This window comes from Lampetra planeri, chromosome 29, assembly GCF_965212315.1.
Source record: "Lampetra planeri chromosome 29, kcLamPlan1.2.h2, whole genome shotgun sequence".
Classification (NCBI taxonomy): domain Eukaryota; kingdom Metazoa; phylum Chordata; class Hyperoartia; order Petromyzontiformes; family Petromyzontidae; genus Lampetra; species Lampetra planeri.
This window is the reverse complement of record NC_136135.1, coordinates 11,382,705-11,402,555: the sequence shown is the minus strand read 5'-3', so window position 1 is coordinate 11,402,555 and position 19,851 is coordinate 11,382,705. Positions and strand designations below refer to the sequence as shown.

The following is a 19,851-nucleotide window of genomic DNA, read 5'->3' as shown; positions in this document are numbered from 1 at the left end:
ATAATACAAACTAATATTCTATGTTTAAAATAACAAGATATATCTTTCAATTTAAAATGAATGTAAACATCTCATATTGCAATTGTGAGAAAATAAATCTATGCCGGATAACCGCTGACGATTCACTGTATTAAATATACCATGCACGAGTGCACGTGTTGATGTCTCGACAAGTAACATTGTGGACTTCGACCATTACCGGTGTGTTGCCTTTTTCTTGGGCGTCTTTTCATACTCTTCAGGATACCAGCGCCTGCAACGGGCAACACATCGGCAGCATTTAATGAACCCAGCCAGCCTTTAATCACCCGATAACAGATAACCATTTGGGTACAGCTAGCAAAGAAAGCATAAAACTGTCACTGCAAAAAACATAAATTTTCCAATTTCACCCGTTGATTGTGTCCCGTGCATTGCAATTCGCATGATTATAATATATATAAATTCTAATTCTGTGGGTCATTACCTATTTAATATCGGGGAGGTATAAAACGATGGACGCGATGACTGTACTCGCTCCAAGTGATGGTTCACGTTGCCACCCGTACGATACATTAACGCACTAAACGGCATTTCCCACAGGGTAACGAGGCGATGGGGATAATTGCGCGGGAATTCTCGAGCCCTCATTATTGTGCAAAACGAAAATGTGGAGTCGCCGAGCTCTTCACGACCATTTTCTCAGCGCGCTCCTTGCACCCACTCGCCATGCCCCCTTTTTGTGAGGACAATGATGCGCGTGTGATGAATTGCTTGGAGCTGTCAGCGCTGATCACTTCAGCAGTGACAGCGACCACATGAAGCTGTAAAATGGACTGCGAATGCTGCCCTGGACAACCCAGTGAAAGCACTCAGCCGACGGTGACATTTCGACATTTGGTCGCCCGCTCGCTCCTTGCCCGCCCGCCCGCCCGTCCGTCCGTCCGCCCACATAAGAGTTTCCATGTGGGAAGGGAGCCGCTGTGGCTAGCCTCCTATCGTGGGACACACCGTTGCAATCACTTGATCTGCTGTATCGCAAAAACATCGGGATAAGCGGTGTCTACAATCTCCGTTGACAGGGCAGGTACAGGTGGATGAGACGCAAGGGGGCTTTGTGCTGCCTTTCACACACGCCGGCAGAAGCAGTGACAGAAAATGGAATAATTTACTTTGTAAGGAAACTCAATTTCCACTTTCAAAGTTATGTTGGTTAGCATATAATCCAGAGGTCGCTGGTTCGACTGATCTCCCGATAAGGCACTGAAAACTAATGGCAAGTTTCTAAAATCGCACCCAGCAATCAAATGGGCACAGCACAGTTGATCGTGAGGTTCCACGTGGCAGGGCAAAATACCCTCTCCAGGTCCCTCGGGTGGAAGTAAATTAGCCAGCAGCTGGGTGGGCTTGCAATTGCAGGGCTGCACCTTTACCTTTTATATGATGAGCCTTTCAGTGACCTTTATGTATGTAGGTTACACTTCTTTTGCGCTGTACATAGCCAACCGTGCTAATCAGGAGGTGCGGGGGAAGGACAACAAACACAAAAAGCAATAAAAAAAAATGAGGTTTCACTCACATGCATAGCTCCTTAATCGTGCTGACATCGATGATCCTGTAGTGGAGATGCCTCATAAACTGTGGCATGAACTTGTCCAGAAACTTCTTGTCTGCATGCACCGAATTCCCTGTAGGCACACAAAACAGCAGCAGGGCTCAAGCTTTTTACTTCTAGACAGAACATTGTATTATAATGTGACTCCTACAAGAGGTACGACTACAATGGAAAGCTGAGCCAATGGGAACTCATCACCAGGACACACCGAGATCTGCCAAATACAGTGATACCTCGGTTCACGAACTTAATTCGTGAACTGACTCTGGTCGCGAACCGAATTGGTCGTGAACCGAGGCACATTTTCCCATAGGGTTCAATGTAAATCCGGTTAATCCGTTCTGACCTTTTTTTGGGGTTTTTGAAGCACAAAAATATGAAACAAATAACAATATACATTAGTACTGTACAGTATAGTAATGTATAAAGAGAGAACGCTAACCTTGCTTGAGATGACTTCAGTAAGCACTCAAACGGGTGAACTGTACAATACATTAAGTACAGTACAGTAGTACAGTACAGTAGTACAGTACTGTATGTGCTAAAAAGCACACCAAAAAGCAAAAAGTCACTGAAAGTGTCTTCACAGTACTCACAGTACTTCTTTCTGTGTCTCTTCTTCTCTCCACGATCTTCCTACAGGAAGTCACGACCATGCGACAGCCTGGAAATAGCATTAAAGCGGCCGCGGCTCCTGTTCATGAACCGAAGCGGAGTTCGTGAACCGGAGCATATTTTTATGAACTTTTCTGTTCGTGAACCGAGTTGTTCGTGAACAGAAGCGTTCGTGAACCGGAGCATATTTTTATGAATTTTTCTGTTCGTGAACCGAGTTGTTCGTGAACAGAAGCGTTCGTGAACCGAGGTATCACTGTAAACCCAGTGGGCCTTGCCTGGTAGGTTGGGGATGGTTTAGTTTGTATTTGTATCTTGGGGTGATTTGTTTACCTTTCTTGCACTTTGGACTCGTATCGTGTTTGTTGTACTGTTTGTTGTAATGTTCTGACCCACCCCTACTGGACATCTGTGAAAAAATTGCTTTATAGCTCATCGGATTCCACCACAATAAATAAATATTCTGATTTCAATGAGACTGCAACTGGGTACACACAAGACTTGTGTCGTGACCGAATGTACTATTTTACCACACAGTATACATGAGGCAATGGTCAGGACATTTTTTTTCCAAGACATCAACCACCATGACCAGGTTGAGCCTGGACTGAGTCCCTGTTCAGCAAATTCTGCACCGCAAGAGTCCACGGCATCTGTGACACCGTCTCCAAGGTGGTGTGTGGCTGCACGGGCCTCCTCAGGGCTCCACACAACACAGCAGGGTAGTGAAAAAACACAGTGGTAGGCCACAAGACTAGTGGTAGGCACCGAGGTGATTAGATGTTGACTCCAGGTCGTGGGTTCGATCCCGACCTGTATATTTTGAGTTTGCATGTTCTCCCCGTGGCCGTGTGGATTTTTCTTCGGGTCCTCTGGTTTTTCCCTCCACATTTAGAAACAATATGCGTTCGAGTATTTGGTTGTTGAAAATTTCCACGAGATCAGCCACTTTAAGCTATAATGTGTGGCCAGGTCTCTTCCTAAAAATAGCTATACAGTTCATTGGGAGCCCTTACCTGGTAAAATAAAAAGTTTGGTTTTAAGTTAGTTTTTTTTGTTTATCCTTCACCACTGCCTCGTCTGCTTTACGCAGTTGCGCATTCAAGCGGAGACCGACAACGCAAAACGAGACCAGACTTAGCCTCGCTCCCTCAGTCACTCCCCCACGCAGTGCCACCCCGTGCCCTCCCACGCTCGACCTCTCAACCCTGGAGAACCACTTGCTCAGCCTCCTCTCGACCATCCCCCACGGACCCTTGTTGGTGTCCTGCCTCCAGACTATTCATGGGAAAAATAAAATGTATATGTACTTCTTCCTTACACTGCAACAACAACCGCCATTCGCCACTAAATGGCGGTGACGTCGCCAGGGCGCTTGTGCCAGGCGATATGCATTTTAAGGCCACGTGAAAGTGTCGAACGCGCGCTGGCACGGACCCTTGTTGGCGTCTTGCCTCCAGACTGTTCATGGGCAAAATAAAATAGAAACGTACTCCTTCCTTTTGCTGCACAAGCGTATTATTCACTCACGCCAACGTTCAATGTGAGTGTAATGCGGTGAGACGACGTTCAGTCTAACTTTAGCTTATTCAGCCCTTTCTTGACAACGTGCTCACGAATTGATGTCGGCCGGTCTTGGCATTCTCCTCTGCAGCACCGTGCCAGCTTCCTTCATTCAGATCAATCACATTTCCTGCCCAGTAACAAGTCCTCTAGTATCAACAAATAAACATGCCCTTGGCAATTTTACGTAAAACGTTATGCACGTTTTGTCTTATATGACCCCCACTTTAACGTTGATTCCTCCACTACAAAGTGATACCTTTGTTTTTATGGGTCAATGAGCAAGTATAAATGTGAAAAAAACTCCAAACCAGCTCTTCCTTGAAAAAAAGAGCCCAAGTATCTTGAGGAGCTCTCAATCGTTTCTCAATAAGGAAAGAGAATGGTGTCTCCTGGAGCGAGACGGGACTGTTGTGTGGGAGAGTTTGATGGGCGGTGTCTGCGACTGCTCAAAAAACTGCCCAGTACGTATTTGCACTTGTCACAGGCACCAGAGAGAAGGCAAAATGGGTGATAAAAATAGAGAGACATATTGAGAGCTTCAATGATAGTGTGGGAGGAAGTGCCCGTGGAAAAAAACAGTCGTTCTGGGCACTGGATCGGTTAAGAGCCATTAAAACGGAAACAATCAGTGCAACAAACGCCGTTCAAAACGGCAAACGGGATGAAGTACACACAAGTCAAAATGTTCCTCATCAGATGTCAGAGGTAGTACTGGGTTAAGCCTAGAAAGTGCTTGGGCAGGCCTTTATCCAGCAGTGGATTGATCGTGGCTGACGATAATCGTGACATCTGTGTGCAACGTGTATTACCGAGGCAGGGTGTGCTTCTTCTGTCGAGGCATGCACCGTGCAGAATGCAGAACACACAGTTCAGCCGGGCAGCATTCGGTCTGTGCAAAGATAGAGATCCCCCATAGAGCCTACACAGGCTGTTGGGGCACGTGCTATTGGCAAGCACGTATAAAGAGGCCAGATCACCACTCGAGGGGGTGATGTGGCCAACACCACCACACCCGGGCCCTTTCTGCTTCCCCAGCGCTGATGTTTACACACAGCACCAAATACCAAAACATATAAATGCTCATCTATCCAACTTTAATAGCGCAGTTTGTATCTGGCTTACATGGAATTTTGGGCATTCACGGCTATGCTCAAAAACCTTGATAACAATAAAGATAAGACTCATTATGACCGAGTGGACCGAGGCAAGGCCCAAGACTGGTTCAGATAATCACACTAATGCTAAATCTAGATTGAAACCTCATTCCTGAAGAACTGCTTTTTGTGTTTGGTTTGTTGTCCTTCCCCCTGCACCACCGATAAGCACGATTGGCTACGTACGGTGTGAAAGAAGTTTAACATACGTACAACATACATACGTAACCACCATGCTACGGCTCCACACAGCCACCTCGACGCACGCCTGCAGGGGCGGCAGGCAACGCAAGCGAGATCGGTGAGCACGCTGCAATGGCACGCAGCTTCGCTGGCCCACTGTGCCTCTCCCGCCTCTCCTTCCCCCGTGTGTCGCCGGGGACCGCCGCCTCTCCGCCGTCGTGTAATTTAAAGTGCACCATTGATCACGTGCACGCTTTGTCTCGTCAGAACAACGACAATTTGTCCGCCGTTACAGCGGGGTCCCAAAATTGTTTCCGCTGCACTGCACAGCATCGCTCAAGGCTATTAATCTGGAATTCTTAAATCAACAGGGTCAGGGTATAATTTAAAATCCGGCCTGTGATGTTATCATTTACAATTTTTTTCAATGACAAATATACTTGATTCTAGGGGACAACTGTAGCATATACAAGATGTCGAGAACAGGTTGGTTCAGCCACTATTATCAATGTTCATCAAAATGCACATTTTGAAACTCATGTCGTTGTTATTTTAAATTTAGGATATGTTTATAGGTTCATAGTGCATTATATCATATATACCACTGTCATCAATATATATGATGCATTATAATATGATTGTGTTAGAGAAAATTATCTCTGAATTCTCATTCATCCTCATCATCAGCCATGGTCAATCCACTGCTGGATGAAGGCCTTCCCCAAGCCACTGCCCCCTCTCACGATCCTGTAATGGAATACTCCACCCAGCACCGGCACACAACGTGATTGCATTCTCTCACGAGCATCCTCCTAATTTATGCAAGGCTGCTCATTTTTTATTTTAGAAATAAAATGAGACTGTAAAGGGCATCTGGAGAGAGTGCATATCAAAATCCTCCAACGGACTGGCCATAAATACACTTTTATATCTTTCAAGGGCACAACTGCATTAATTGCCAAGAGATGCACGCACGCATACAAGCACGGACGCAGCCTGTATGTGTGCGTGCAGGTGGTAGCCTCGTGAATAACTGCGAGCACTGGGTTACAGCACTAAGCTACTATTCCAGCAACCCATGCACAATTCCTGGATATGCACAATGCACATTGTGCATATCCAGGGATTGGCAATTGGTGCATAAGAATAATAGTGAATAATCCTTTGTATTTATCCAGCAAAGCCTCAATGAGTGTCACGGCATTTTCAGGAGGGTTCTGCAATTGAATGTTTGACAGAATTCCTGTTTCATGTGGCGGGTAATCCAGGCACTCGGGGATACCAACTTCAAAGTGTGCAGAGATGGATTCCAGAATTAATTAGCTGTACTCCCATCTCCTGCCAAACTCGCACGTCGGGGAGTTAGCAAGTTTCACACATCTCTGTGACCCACCAACTCTTGTCTTCAAACTTCTAAATATCATGTAGGCCACCAAATATGTGACCTAAGCTAATTCTCCCCGAGGTCAGTTAAGCATTAAATGAGTATGAGGTGCATTGTGGTAACTTGGGGATTGAGTAACTATTCCAACAAGACCTGACAGGTGTGCGCAATCAGCACTGCCCCAATGGTCTATGAAACTCTAAACGTGGGGGACCTTTGTCTTTGCGATAGATAAAAAAAAATGCTGAGTGATGTAAAAAAAAGACAAAACGTGAAATGCAGTGTTCCATCCTGACAAATGACAAGTCACTCTGATTCCTCCACCAAATTCGAAGTGTCAGTTCACCAGGCAGACCCTGCAGGCCACAACACTTCACTTTCGGCTTCTTCCCTCGCACCACTCCACTTTAGATTTCCCTCCACATCATCTCTCTTACAAAGTGTTTACAGCCGTGCTCGATTTAAGAAATGTGCTAACTCTGGAGGGGGAATTCGAGGCCAGATGGTCCCCTTTCATACATCTCAAATAAGTTAGCAGGATGGAGGGTCGGGAGACGGGGACCAAGGATAAGGGGTACAAACCCCTGCAGATGAGACAGGAGCCGGGCTCGGAGGGGTCGAAGGTAAACACGCTCATCCACGTCGTCTCTCATGTTTTTCTTTTCCTTATTTCAGGCGTGTTTCGGCTATGGCCCTCCCTCCCTTACTTAAAAAAACTGCCCCTTACCCCTTTCGGTGGGGACCCGTCTGGTTTGGGGCAGCGTGTTCGTTCCCAATCGATCCCCTGCTTTATATAACCGGTTTAGTTTATGTTGACAGTGTGAACGTGCGTCACAACGTGATGTAACGGGCCCGCGCACTGCCTCGATTAAAAAAATAGAAATGTGTTAACTCTTACATAGTACACTTTAAATAGCGCTATCCGTTGCAGGCTACTGGTCATGGGGCCCTGTGCTCAGCAACCGTGATTATTTTTGCTTAAAGCCACTGTTGTTGTAAAAACTGAAAAGTTGGATTCACAACTTGAAAGTACAAGAAAGCAACAGGACCCTGGCCCTGGCCCAACAATTTTGGAGAGCCGGTAAATGTTTTTGTTTATTTTTTAGTTGGGTGGAGGGCATTTAGCGTGGCAGGGGGGGAGGGGGCATGCATTGACCTCAGTTTCACCTCGTGAACGGCAGTGATTGAAGCACACAAACAACATTTTTGCAAGAGACCTCTCACCGTCTTATGCTCCCAGGTTGTGGGTGCATATTGGGCTCAATCTTGACAAATGCTCCTTTGCCATTCATCAAGGAAGAGCAATGCGAGAAGTCAACATTGTGTAATAATTGTGCCGCTCCGTACTCATTTTGATGGGACCACATGTGTCTCTGCGCACACAGTATACACATGGGCATGTTAATAGAACTTAGCACGTACCTACGGCAGGACGCACAAACGTTCACCGCAGCATCTGTGTTTAGAGGCAGTGCTTTTTGCCGAATGTCCTTTTGGACCTCGAATTCGCACGGTTGGCTACATTCAACAAGTGAATTTATCAAATTCGGACAAAAAGTCCCCAGGCATACAATGGCATATTCTTATTGAATTACGTCACGGGATCTCTAATGTTCACCGTGAAGCAGCAGGTGCGTGGTATTTTATGGTTCGTACACCCGCCAGTAATAACCAGGGTGGCCTGTCGGATTCATACCGCGGACCTCTGCAACGAGTTTCCACTCGTGCGAGCGCCCCTAGCAACATGCACACAATTAGATGGCCTGGGCGGAGATGGAAAATCTCTCTTTTTATCTGACAGTATTCCACTGTGACTAATTGTAGCCGTATCTCAAGGCATATTAGAAGGCAAAATTGCCTTAAGTGTATGACTACTGTGCACATGAGCGACAGCTGAAGGGCAACAAGACTTAAATCGAGAAGCAGGGAAGATGTTTACACGCATAAAACACGACACTTGTACTGCAGCTTGACAGCAGCAGCAAACTTCAAGTAACGGGATTAATATTAAACAGCTCAATCTCGTGCTCGAGAAATTGCAAGGCATTTAACATCAACACTATTAATCAAGCATGTGATCAACATATAGAATCGGAATCAGTATTTAGACTGCCGGAGAAATCTGATGAGTTATGAATCTCTTTTTGACAGATGTCCATGTGGGGCGGGGTCAGCAAGTTACAAAAATAGACAATTTAAAAAACGATACAAGTGCAAAATAGAGAAAAGAAAGTCACTCAAATAAATAAAGATAAATAAAGTACACAAGTACAAATTGCATGTGCGATGAAATCTAGACGTGATATGAAGTTATTGTGTATAGTTACTGGAGTTAGTTTCCATAGTAATAATGGTGATTTATTTTTGATAGAGCGTCCGAAACATCGCATCTCATCGTAAATGTTTGAAAGGGCACCCCCAGGGGCGGCAGCACCAGCAGCAGCAGTCCCTGTCTGGACGCGAGGTGACTTAGCACCTGGCCTGCAAGCGGCAGTAGCCTTCCAGTCGGGGGAAAACGATGGCTGTGTAATCCCCAGGTGAATAATTTGCAGGTGATTTTTTTTTAAGTTGACCGTGATGCCGGAACACAATTGCCTGCTCGTGTTTATGACGTTCGAGGGTTATTTGACGTCTGTGATGCAGACGGGGAGTGTTTGGAGGTTAATGCACCCTTGGTGATCACCAGGGTGGGCTGTTGGATTCAAAACCGCAAACCTCTGCAACAAGCGGCGAACGGACCTACTAGCGCTGGGCCATATCACCGCAGATCTTGCATTGTTTGTATGAATTTTTGTTGAACTTCTTTCGCACAGTACGTAGCCAACCATGCTAATCGGAGGTGCAGGGGAAGGACAACAAACTAAACACAAAACTCAGTTCTAAACACAAAACTCAGTTCTAAAGTTCTAAAGAACTGAGTTTTCAATCGAGATTTAAAAGAGCCATAGCTCCAGTAGCTTCCTAATATCGTAAGGAAGAGTGCGTTCCAGACGGCCGCAGAAGCGCATGTGAAAGCACGCGATGCAGTAACAACCTATCATCATTAAGGTTCACTGCAACACTGTGGGGCTATTATTTCACATCCTTCCTCTCTGGGATTTTTGGCGACAACATCGCCTGTCTGGCGACGCTCCGCTCATTGTCGAGCCGAACGTCTTTGAAGCGAAGAGGAAGGCGGCATCAGCCGAACGCTGAGCTCGTCAAAACACACGGCGGCAAGGGGCGCTCGGACCAGCAGAAACTCGTTGCAGAGGTTCTTGGTTCAAATTCCGACAAGCCGCCCTGGTTATTACTGCGGATTCATGAACCGTAAATACTACGCGCCCGCTGCTGCTGCACAGTGGAAGTTAGAGATCCCGTTACGGATTTCAACAAGAGTAGGCCATTTTGTGCCAGGGGTCTTGGTCCCAATTTTCTAAATTCATACTACTCAATTGGGATTATACATAGGAACATTGGCCACTACTGTAAAATTATTGGACTATGTCTGCAAAACAAAGCCCATTTGTGACAGCCTTGCGCTATAATGGCGCAAATACAAAATGTCCTAAAATATTATTTATTGACACAATCTGTGACAAGGTTAGGGAATATATAATTTTCAATGCAGAGTGATAGCAGTACGAAATCTTATTGTTTTAAATACACAAATGTCGAGCATCGCATCACATGCATCGCACACGGAACACGAGACGTGTGTCATGCCCTGGAAACATGGACAGCTCTGCATTGCAGATAAACGTGATAGGCCCCTAAACCATCATCACAGCAATTTCTTCTCACCTGAAAAAAAAATCTCTTACCTGTGGCACCATCAACATCAGCTGGGACGAGTTTCACCATGCACACCGGAGGACGTGAAACAGCTCACGACATACGGGGGCCAGGTTCGTTAGTCTGTGCTCGTGAGAAGCCTTCCCACAGGGCAGGGCTATGCAGACAGCTGCTCTCCGACTGCGTTTTCGGGTTGTCCCGCATGACGGAAGGCACTATACGTCACAAGTTTAGCTCCGCGTGCTTGAGAGCCGCTGCGGCAACCGAAATCGTCTCACGTGCCGCGAGTCTTCGTCGGGAAATGAATCGGCTCATTTGCTGAAGAAGCTTCCTGGCAAACGGAGCAAATCGTCGGGCATCGTGCTGCACTTGGTATTCGCGGCACGGTAAAGAGAAAACGCATCGGGGTAGAGAACCGTATGGCACGACAACGCCCAGGCGGCAGCGGCAACCCCCCGACGCTCACCTGCCAGAGGGCACACTCCGGGGGGCGTGTGCTGCCGAACGAACGACAGCACCTCGTACTCGGCCATCTGGAGCGAGACCAGGCTCTCTCGGACCGCCTTGGTCAGTCCAGACTGGTGGGCAAGAATGAGAGACAAAGGGACACGGATCACCGTTAGAGAATAAGCGCAACAACAACAACAAAGAGTCTACTCTGTGGCCTAATATCCAGTTTCAGGAATCCGGGTATGTAGGTCATGGGGGGCAGACAAAGCAGTGAAACAGAAGGATTTCTTCACAAATCTGGCTGTCGCCTGATGATGCTGGTTGTAATTACTGGTAAACGTCGTACTCACATTGTAAATGTTGTGGATTTACTCTGCAACACACCGGTGTGCTATACTATTAACGAATTGGCATGTTCTGTTAACGTGACAAGCCTTATTAAGTGGCTATGTAAGGTGGAGGCGAGTTTAACGACACATTTATATTTACGCCATTTAACCCAAATAAGACTCGAGTATGGATTGCAGGGAGACCTCGTGGCATCAGAAAAGAAGCATTTTACATTTTTATTTCCCTGTGGCATGCAGTGGGTCGGCGATGTCAACGGTTAGCATGGGTTCACGCATTAATTCACGGTGTACTTATTTAGATGCTTTTGATGGGGAGTACATTAAAATGCCGAGCTGCCAATTTGCGTTGACTCCTTTGATTTATTGATGAAAATAATTCTCGCTTTACACTTGCCGATGCCATTTGGCAAACCTAATAGGCGTGTGCGAGACCCTGAAATACTGTTAGTTAAAGCTGGGAAAGTCTCCTCGCTGTGTGATTAAAATTTAACTCAATATGATGTATAGTAATGACCTAAAATTAGTCTGCCCGTTGTCTGAGAGTAGGTTTCAAGCCACTGACCATGAATAATTAGTTTCATATTTTCTCATTAAGAAAGACATTAAATCCAAGTGTATTAGTTAACACTGAACTTCTACTGGCAAAACCGCTCGCAGCATATTGCTTCATATTTACCCACATATTGCAAATCATAATTTGTTCACGTTTGCTCATTTGTGGGGAAATATTTGCGTTGAAATAAATTGCGAAATTATCTCAGGTGTGGGTGCTCGGTGGATTATTACACCGTAGCGTCGCGAGAGACAGCGGCATCTTGGAGAGGCCTTCACCCATCAGTGGATTGAGCATGGCCGATGATAACAGGAAGGGAGCCATATACACGTCCCCTGCTTGCACACATTTCTTCACTCGGTAGGTCACATCTCATCAGCACTGCCGTGCAGCAGATATTAGAATTTGCATATGTGGTGGGAATTGTTTCAAACGATCCGTGGCTGTACTTGACAGGGGCAGACCTACAGTGAGGGAAAAAAGTATTTGATCCCCTGCTGATTTTGTACGTTTGCCCACTGACAAAGAAATGATCAGTTAATAATTTTAATGGTAGGTTTATTTGAACAGTGAGAGACAGAATAACAACAACAAAAACCAGAAAAACGCATGTCAAAAATGTTATAAATTGATTTGCATTTTAATGAGGGAAATAAGTATTTGACCCCCTCTCAATCAGAAAGATTTCTGGCTCCCAGGTATCTTTTATACAGGTAACGAGCTGAGATTAGGAGCACACTATTAAAGGGAGTGCTCCTAATCTCAGCTTGTTACAGAAGAAATCAATCAATCAGATTCCAAACTCTCCACCAATGGCCAAGACCAAAGAGCTCTCAAATGATGTCAGGGACAAGATTGTAGACCTTCACAAGGCTGGAATGGGCTACACGACCATCGCCAAGCAGCTTGGTGAGAAGGTGACAACAGTTGGTGCGATTATTTGAAAATGGAAGAAACACAAAAGAACTGTCAATCTCCCTCGGCCTGGGGCTCCATGCAAGATCTCACCTCGTGGAGTTGCAATGATCATGAGAACGGTGAGGAATCACCCCAGAACTACACGGGAGGATCTTGTCAATGATTTCAAGGCAGCTGGGACCATAGTCACCAAGAAAACAGTTGGTAACACACTACGCCGTGTAGGACTGAAATCTTGCAGCGCCCGCAAGGTCCCCCTGCTAAAGAAAGCACATATACATGCCCGTCTGAAGTTTGCCAATGAACATCTGAATGATTCAGAGGACAACTGGGTGAAAGTGTTGTGGTCAGATGAGACCAAAATGGAGCTCTTTGGCATCAACTCAACTCGCCGTATTTGGAGGAGGAATGCTGCCTATGACCCCAAGAACACCATCCCCACCGTCAAACATGGAGGTGGAAACATTATGTTTGGGGGGTGTTTTTCTGCTAAGGGGAAAGGACAACTTCACCACATCAAAGGGACGATGGACGGGGCCATGTACCGTCAAATATTGGGTGAGAACCTACTTCCCTCAGCCAGGGCATTGAAAAATGGGTCGTGGATGGGTAATCCAGCATGACAATGACCCAAAACACACGGCCAGGGCAACAAAGGAGTGGCTCAAGAAGAAGCACATTAAGGTCCTGGAGTGGCCTACGCAGTCTCCAGACCTTAATCCCATAGAAAATCTGTGGAGGGAGCTGAAGGTTCGAGTGGCCAAACGTCAGCTTCGAACACCTTAATGACTTGGAGAAGATCTGCAAAGAGGAGTGGGACAAAATCCCTCATGAGATGTGTGCAAACCTGGTGGCCAACTACAAGAAACGTCTGACCTCTGTGATTGCCAACAAGGGTTTTGCCACCAAGTATTAAGTCATGTTTTGCAGAGGGGTCAAATACTTATTTCCCTCATTAAAATGCCAATCAATTTATAACATTTTTGACATGCGTTTTTCTGGATTTTTTTGTTGTTATTCTGTCTCTCACTGGTCAAATAAACCTGCCATTAAAATTATAGACTGATCATTTCTTTGTCAGTGGGCAAACGTACAAAATCAGCAGGGGATCAAATACTTTTTTTCCCTCACTGTACGCACAGCTGCTTGCAGCGACAGACGGCGTCATCGCGACACACACTGCCGATGCTGCCTCGACTCGGCAGCATGTGCACTCTCACCCCCATATTTCCACAAGGGAGGTGAAGCGAGCGCCACCATCACCGAGTGCAGGGCTTTCTCTCACTCCGCCATGGTGCCCACACTCCCTTACAAGAAATTTGACGAGCAGGGGGGCTGTTACGCAATGACGCATATTGGACCGAAGATATTTTATTTCTATTCTTTGGGTCTTTCGGTAAAGTCACGTAGATAGGTTCAAATTAATAAAAAATAAAATAAATAAAAACTACGACGTTTCGATCACAACACAAGCGATCGTCATCAAGAGCATCGCGAGGATGACGATCGCTTGTGTTGTGATCGAAACGTCGTAGTTTCTTTTATTTTTAATTTGAACCTATCTACGTGACTTTACCGAAAGACCCAAAGAATATGAATTCCTGCAGTCATGAAAGCTTTAAGTCAAGATTTAATTTCGTTCGATTTCTCCCATGACATCAGCTGGGCAGGCTCCCATAATGATTGAATCATTGGAACATGGGCACAGCGATGATAAACGTACAACGTCCACGCCAAGTGTTTTTGGGATACAGATGTCACCGGGCGCCTCCTGCACTCCACGACACTGTGCAGTGGGAGGTCTTAAGGCTCGCGTCATTTCCCCTGTGGATATAGCGATGCAACGCACAGTAGCTGCATCCAGTTGCACGCTCACGCCACTGCTCCAGTAGAGAGAGCTCGAGAGAGAACATCTAGAGAGCATTTGGCCTACTCTTCCACACCAACCAGATATCTTGGAAGAGGTGGCCGACTACCTACAGTGTAACAATTTAAAAAGCTGGGTGGATAAGGCAAGAGCACTAACCATTACACCATGTAAGCATCCTATACGGCCTGTAGCTGTCCCTAAAATCCTTTATGGAGTAAAGAAACGGAGTCACGTGATAATATTCTCCAGGGTGGCACTCGGTCCCACGAGCGGGCGCCGGGAGACTCCACCACCACCACCAACGGGGCAAAAATAACCTGGGCAAAACAGCTGAACAAAGAGGCTGTGTGGAAATTTACAGTCGTAAACAGACCAAATTAGAAGACGGAGCAGTGACGCAATTCTTACCGAACTGTGCCATGAACCTGCCAACCCCAGCGTGATTCCAGGTCATGGTGAGTGATAATGAAAGGTCCAGGTTTTCCTCCTTCGCCAACCGGCACTGACCGGCACTGGTAAAGTGTGATTAAACAAACCACATGACCAATATGCTGTGGGTGGTCTTCCTTGTATTTAGTCCAAACACACCGGATGGAACGCTGTCATTTGGCATAAGTGTCCGTAAAGGATCACGTAATAATGTCAATGACAGTGATAAATGGAGGATAATGTAACAAGGAATAATCCAATCCATTGACTCGCTAAAACTTAAATTGTTTTCACGATCTAACTTTCGAATGATTAAATTTTGTCTTGTTTATAACATCTACATATTTTTTTACCAGTCTGATTTATTCTCTCAGTGAAAGAAGTTCAACATACATACATCTGTGCTGCTACATTCATTCCATTATCCTGCACACGAGTCGATTAATTTGCCTAAGATTTGATTTTAACCAATAAAACGTTACAAGTTTGGTGATAAGATAAAAACAACCTCAATACAATCGGCAATAACACCGTGACATTATAAAGGTAAAGTAACCCAGACGACGCAACTCGGGATTAGTGAACCATACATACATACATGCTTGTATGTATGCCCTTTGTCATGATCGTAGTTACGGGTTCAATAAAAACTACATTTGCACTTTTAAATCTAGATGGATAACTATTTTTTTAAACTGCTTTTTGTATTTAGTTTGTTGTTCCCCACCCCCACCTCCAATTAGCACGGCTGGGTTGCGAAATAAGTTCAGCATACGAACATACAGAGAGGCAAGAGAGAGATAACTCTCCCTCTGAGGCTCCACCCATGTCAGCAACTTCTGCATGCTGCACACGTAAGAATGTGATTGCAAACCGTGGCAAGCACCTGCCATGATAACCAGGTCAGGCAGAGAGAGCTGTGTGACTGACTTGATAATCAAGTAATGCCTCGAATAGCTGTATTCAATAAGGTCACTCACCACAGCAGTGGCAGGGCACACCAGCCTGCATTTTAAAGCGATATCAGCGGCAGTATGTCGTGTTAACAGTGCCCACGGGGTGGTGACGTGGAAACAACCATCGCACGCTGTGCAAATGCCCACATTTTAACATGCGGCGCGTGAACAGAGGGCGGCTTGCAATGTGGCTGCTGTCGGCACGCACTGCATGATGTGCAATCAGTCAATCAGGTTCCGCAGTGAGAGCATTCAGGTCTCGTGCCCTTGGGCCTGAGGCTCACAGTGCTCATTCACCTGGATACAGGCGACACGTTATGACAACAATTATTATAGAATTTGTAACGCGCGCAGCTTTCCATTCACTCTCGCAGACAGAATGATTCAGAAGTGTGTGATACCACAAAAGAGCTGCAAGGCGGCCAAAACCTGTAGCAACAATTTCCCAACCTCTGTAGTCCTATATTTACATGTTTAGCCAACTCAATTAACGCCATTAATGAGTGTTAAATTGCAACGCAGGGTAAGAGGAATTCATGGGGTGTCGGTGCAGCCCGGCATATGCTTCATCACACCACTGACCAAGGGTGCTCAAGAGAGTATCTTGGCCTACTCTTCCACAGTCGCTAAATGTCTTGGAAGAGGTGGGTGCACCCACACTTTGCCCCACCACACGAGATCAACTAATATGTGGTGTACCCCGTTTAGACTTCTGGGTGGACAGAGGCAGTGGGGGTGGTTTTGTAATTGCTTCTGATGATCTCATTGCTTCCAATTGTAAGGCCCAGCTTGAACATGCTCCCTTGCGTTCTCACTGCCAATAGATCCGTGGCTATCCAGTAAAGGTTTATGTGACCAGTGAATTCGAAGCCCTGACTATGCATGTGCATAATAACGGACACAAATCATGGTTCAAATGGTCCAAGACATCAGTGCCACATTATTCACGAGTAAAACAAGTTGTTGGAACTGCTTTAAATTATATAAAGGCCATGATTATTATATCACAAGAAAACCACCGTCATTAAAATTACAACAATAGCATTCTCCTTGACAGCTGAAACCATATAATTAGCACTGTTATACTACTTGCCCAAGGTAGCTATTGGATTGTGTTGAGGATATTTGTGATGTCTGTGTCATTGACAAACGAGATGGCTAATTAGAGCACGCATTGAAGCCTGTGTATATATAAACACGTCTATCGTTTTATATAAAATGCACTGTTGTTGATATCGTGCAGATGTCCCATCTTCATTTTGTTTATCATAAAAACCTGCCATTGTCGCTCCTTCAAGTGACAAGCTATGGCCTCCGACACAGAGCGTAGCACTTATGGCTTTCACCGAGACCGACGCGATACCCATCAACGATTTCAATCTCACGACCTGTGGTCGAGTGCCCCTCCATGGTGAATCGGGGAAAGTGCCGAAGAAAAGTGAAGCCCATGTGTCGATGCACATTCCCTCCGAGCAAATGGTTAACCACTAGTCTTTGCGTAACTTTATAAACGTAGGTGCACCCTCTGGAGTAGAATGGTTATTCAAAAAAGCACGCGGATCGCTTCGCAATTATATTAGCTTCAAGCCATCGGAGCGTGGCCAGGTTCTAAATTCAATTTACCTTTACCATCTCTCTCAGACTTCATCCCACAGCTCCATAATAAACACATTCATCATATTGATTTTACACCCAATGCTCAAATAAATGTCCACTTTCTATGCTCCTGGAAAGTAATGTTTATACAACGCACACGAAACAAGCCAATTACAAGTTGGGAGCATCGATATGTAAACCTTTGCAAATTCCCCTTTAAAAACTGATATAAGAATGCATCAAAATACAATTTAAATTTCCCAGAAAATGGGGACATGTGTTCATCGCCCATTACAATCCTCCTCCTCTTCTGTCTCCTCCTTCACCACCATCTCCTCCTCCTCCTGCTCGTCGTCGTCTCCCCCACTGGAATTCTGTGAATACTGTGAAACCACCGAACAAAACTTGCCCACACACTCTCCTGGTTGTGCAACCTACACCTCATCCATTACTCAGCGTGGTATTTTGATGCAGCGATGAGACACTTGCCTTCACTTCTTGCATTTCCACGTACCACTTGCTATTCAAACACAAATATACCTTAGGCGGTGTAATATATCCACAAAACCGTTCTCGGTGGCACTCATATTTATGTATTATTCCAGAAAAGCAGGGAAACATTTCCGTCCACCATAACTCAAGAGTTCTGTCAACATAAAATATAACTTCTTTCATGCGTCGAGTTTCCCCCTCCCTCTCACAGAATTTGAAAACATTAAGTCCAAGCACATAATGGCAACTGCTTCCAAAATCTACGGAGCAGTTCATCATCAGCAAGTGTTCATAAGAGTGTCTCTCTGCTGCTGAAGGCCACAATTTCAGGTCACCAGCAAAACTATTACAGAAACACGTTACTAAATCAACGAGCCTCCCTCTGCTTATAGACACCAATGGTTTAATTTATGACTCCAAGCTACAATTCTTGTATCAGTGCAGATAGTGCAACGTTGAATGGTGGTAAAGTATTCCTTCGTTATGCACGAGGGTTACGTTCCGGATATGCTCGTGAATAGCAAATTTCGTGGATAATGATATTGACCGACAAAAACCTATCTTAATGAATAACCTTAAATTAATATGTAAATAAGTCTTTACATAAATGAAAAGGATCATAATACAAAAAATATAAATTGTCTATAATAAACTTAAAGTAATAAAACTAATATAAAATTATTAAATAACAGTTCATAAATTAACTTACTTTAAATTACGATCATGCCGCGCAGTATCAGTAACGATGATGCTGACGACAATGACGATGATGATGGTGATGATGATCGTTGTGATGACGTTACCATCTCATCACTTTATCTCATCAAGATATCTCCCATCACTTTCTCTCATCACTTTCTCTCGATGCAGTCGTGTCGAGTTCCAGATGTGATTCACGGATAGCCAAAATCAGAGATAGCAAGTTTATGAATAACGTGGGAATACTGTATTAAGATCATGTAATATGTTCCCTGGACATGGTTCACTCTGTCGCACTTTCCACAAGTTTGTGATGGCTTTGTGCATTTACCGCTCCTCATTCTTTTCATTCCGATGGTTGTCCCAAAAGTTTCTTTCAAAGCTGTGCCCGATTTCGTTGGTGGTCATTTCATTAACCTCTCTTCATTGTTTTCACAAATATAAACACAATTCATGCCTTCACTGAAATGAAGCTTAATATCCATAGCAATGCAAAGTACAAGAAAGGTAAACAAATCACACGGACACATACAAGTATACAACGCTGAACCACCCCCCATCCTACTAGACAAAGCCCACCGAGCTATTAACTTATTGTTCAAAAGTGACCCGAACACAAATGATAGCTCAACGAAGCGGCTCATCAAAGCAGCCCAATACTCTAAAATGCGCGATTATAAATGTGGAGGGGAAAACTGGAGGACCTGGAGAAAAATCCACACGACCACGGGGAGAGAGACACGCAAACTCATAATATACAGCAGGCATCAGGGTCGGGATAAAACCCACAACCTCATGCACACCAGGCGAGGTAGTCAACATCTCGCCACCGTGACAGATGGGTAAGTTGCGTGGAGCTTGCTTTAGCGGTGCTCACAACAATTGGAAAAGCATCGGGCGGATAAAACAGTGAAATAACTAAACGTGGCGATGTTTACGGGAAAGGTGCTTCTTCAGAGGGTGGAGAGAGCGTTGAGATTGACTTATCTCATTTACACATCACACTTTACACTCTTGATGCCTTAAAAACCTTGAAGCATGAAGATTTCTTATCATTTCCAGCTGTTGCAGTAAAATAACTGGCTATCTCTCCAAGAAAGTCTTTCTAAATCTGAAGACTCTGTTTCATGAGATTCCTGCACCAAGATATTGAACAGTTCCTTCATGAGCGTGACTCACTAATAATCAGAACTGAAACTTTCCCAGCCAAACAGCTGACTGTGAACCTCGTGTGGTAACCTCTACAGTGACATTCAGCGGTAGTCACG

At 45.1% G+C, this 19,851-nt stretch overlaps 1 protein-coding gene across 1 annotated transcript in view; it reads right to left on the bottom strand.

Annotated features, from left to right (window-relative positions):
• Nucleotides 1-19,851, bottom strand: part of REXO2 (RNA exonuclease 2) — a 34,976-nt gene that overhangs the window by 2,075 nt on the left and 13,050 nt on the right. Inside the window, exons 4-6 of the mRNA XM_078608256.1 lie at nt 10,737-10,848; nt 1,559-1,667; nt 200-253 (exon numbers count right to left, since the gene is read on the bottom strand). Coding sequence (XP_078464382.1) covers nt 200-253; nt 1,559-1,667; nt 10,737-10,848 — 275 coding nt within the window. The remainder of the gene's footprint in view (nt 1-199; nt 254-1,558; nt 1,668-10,736; nt 10,849-19,851) is intronic.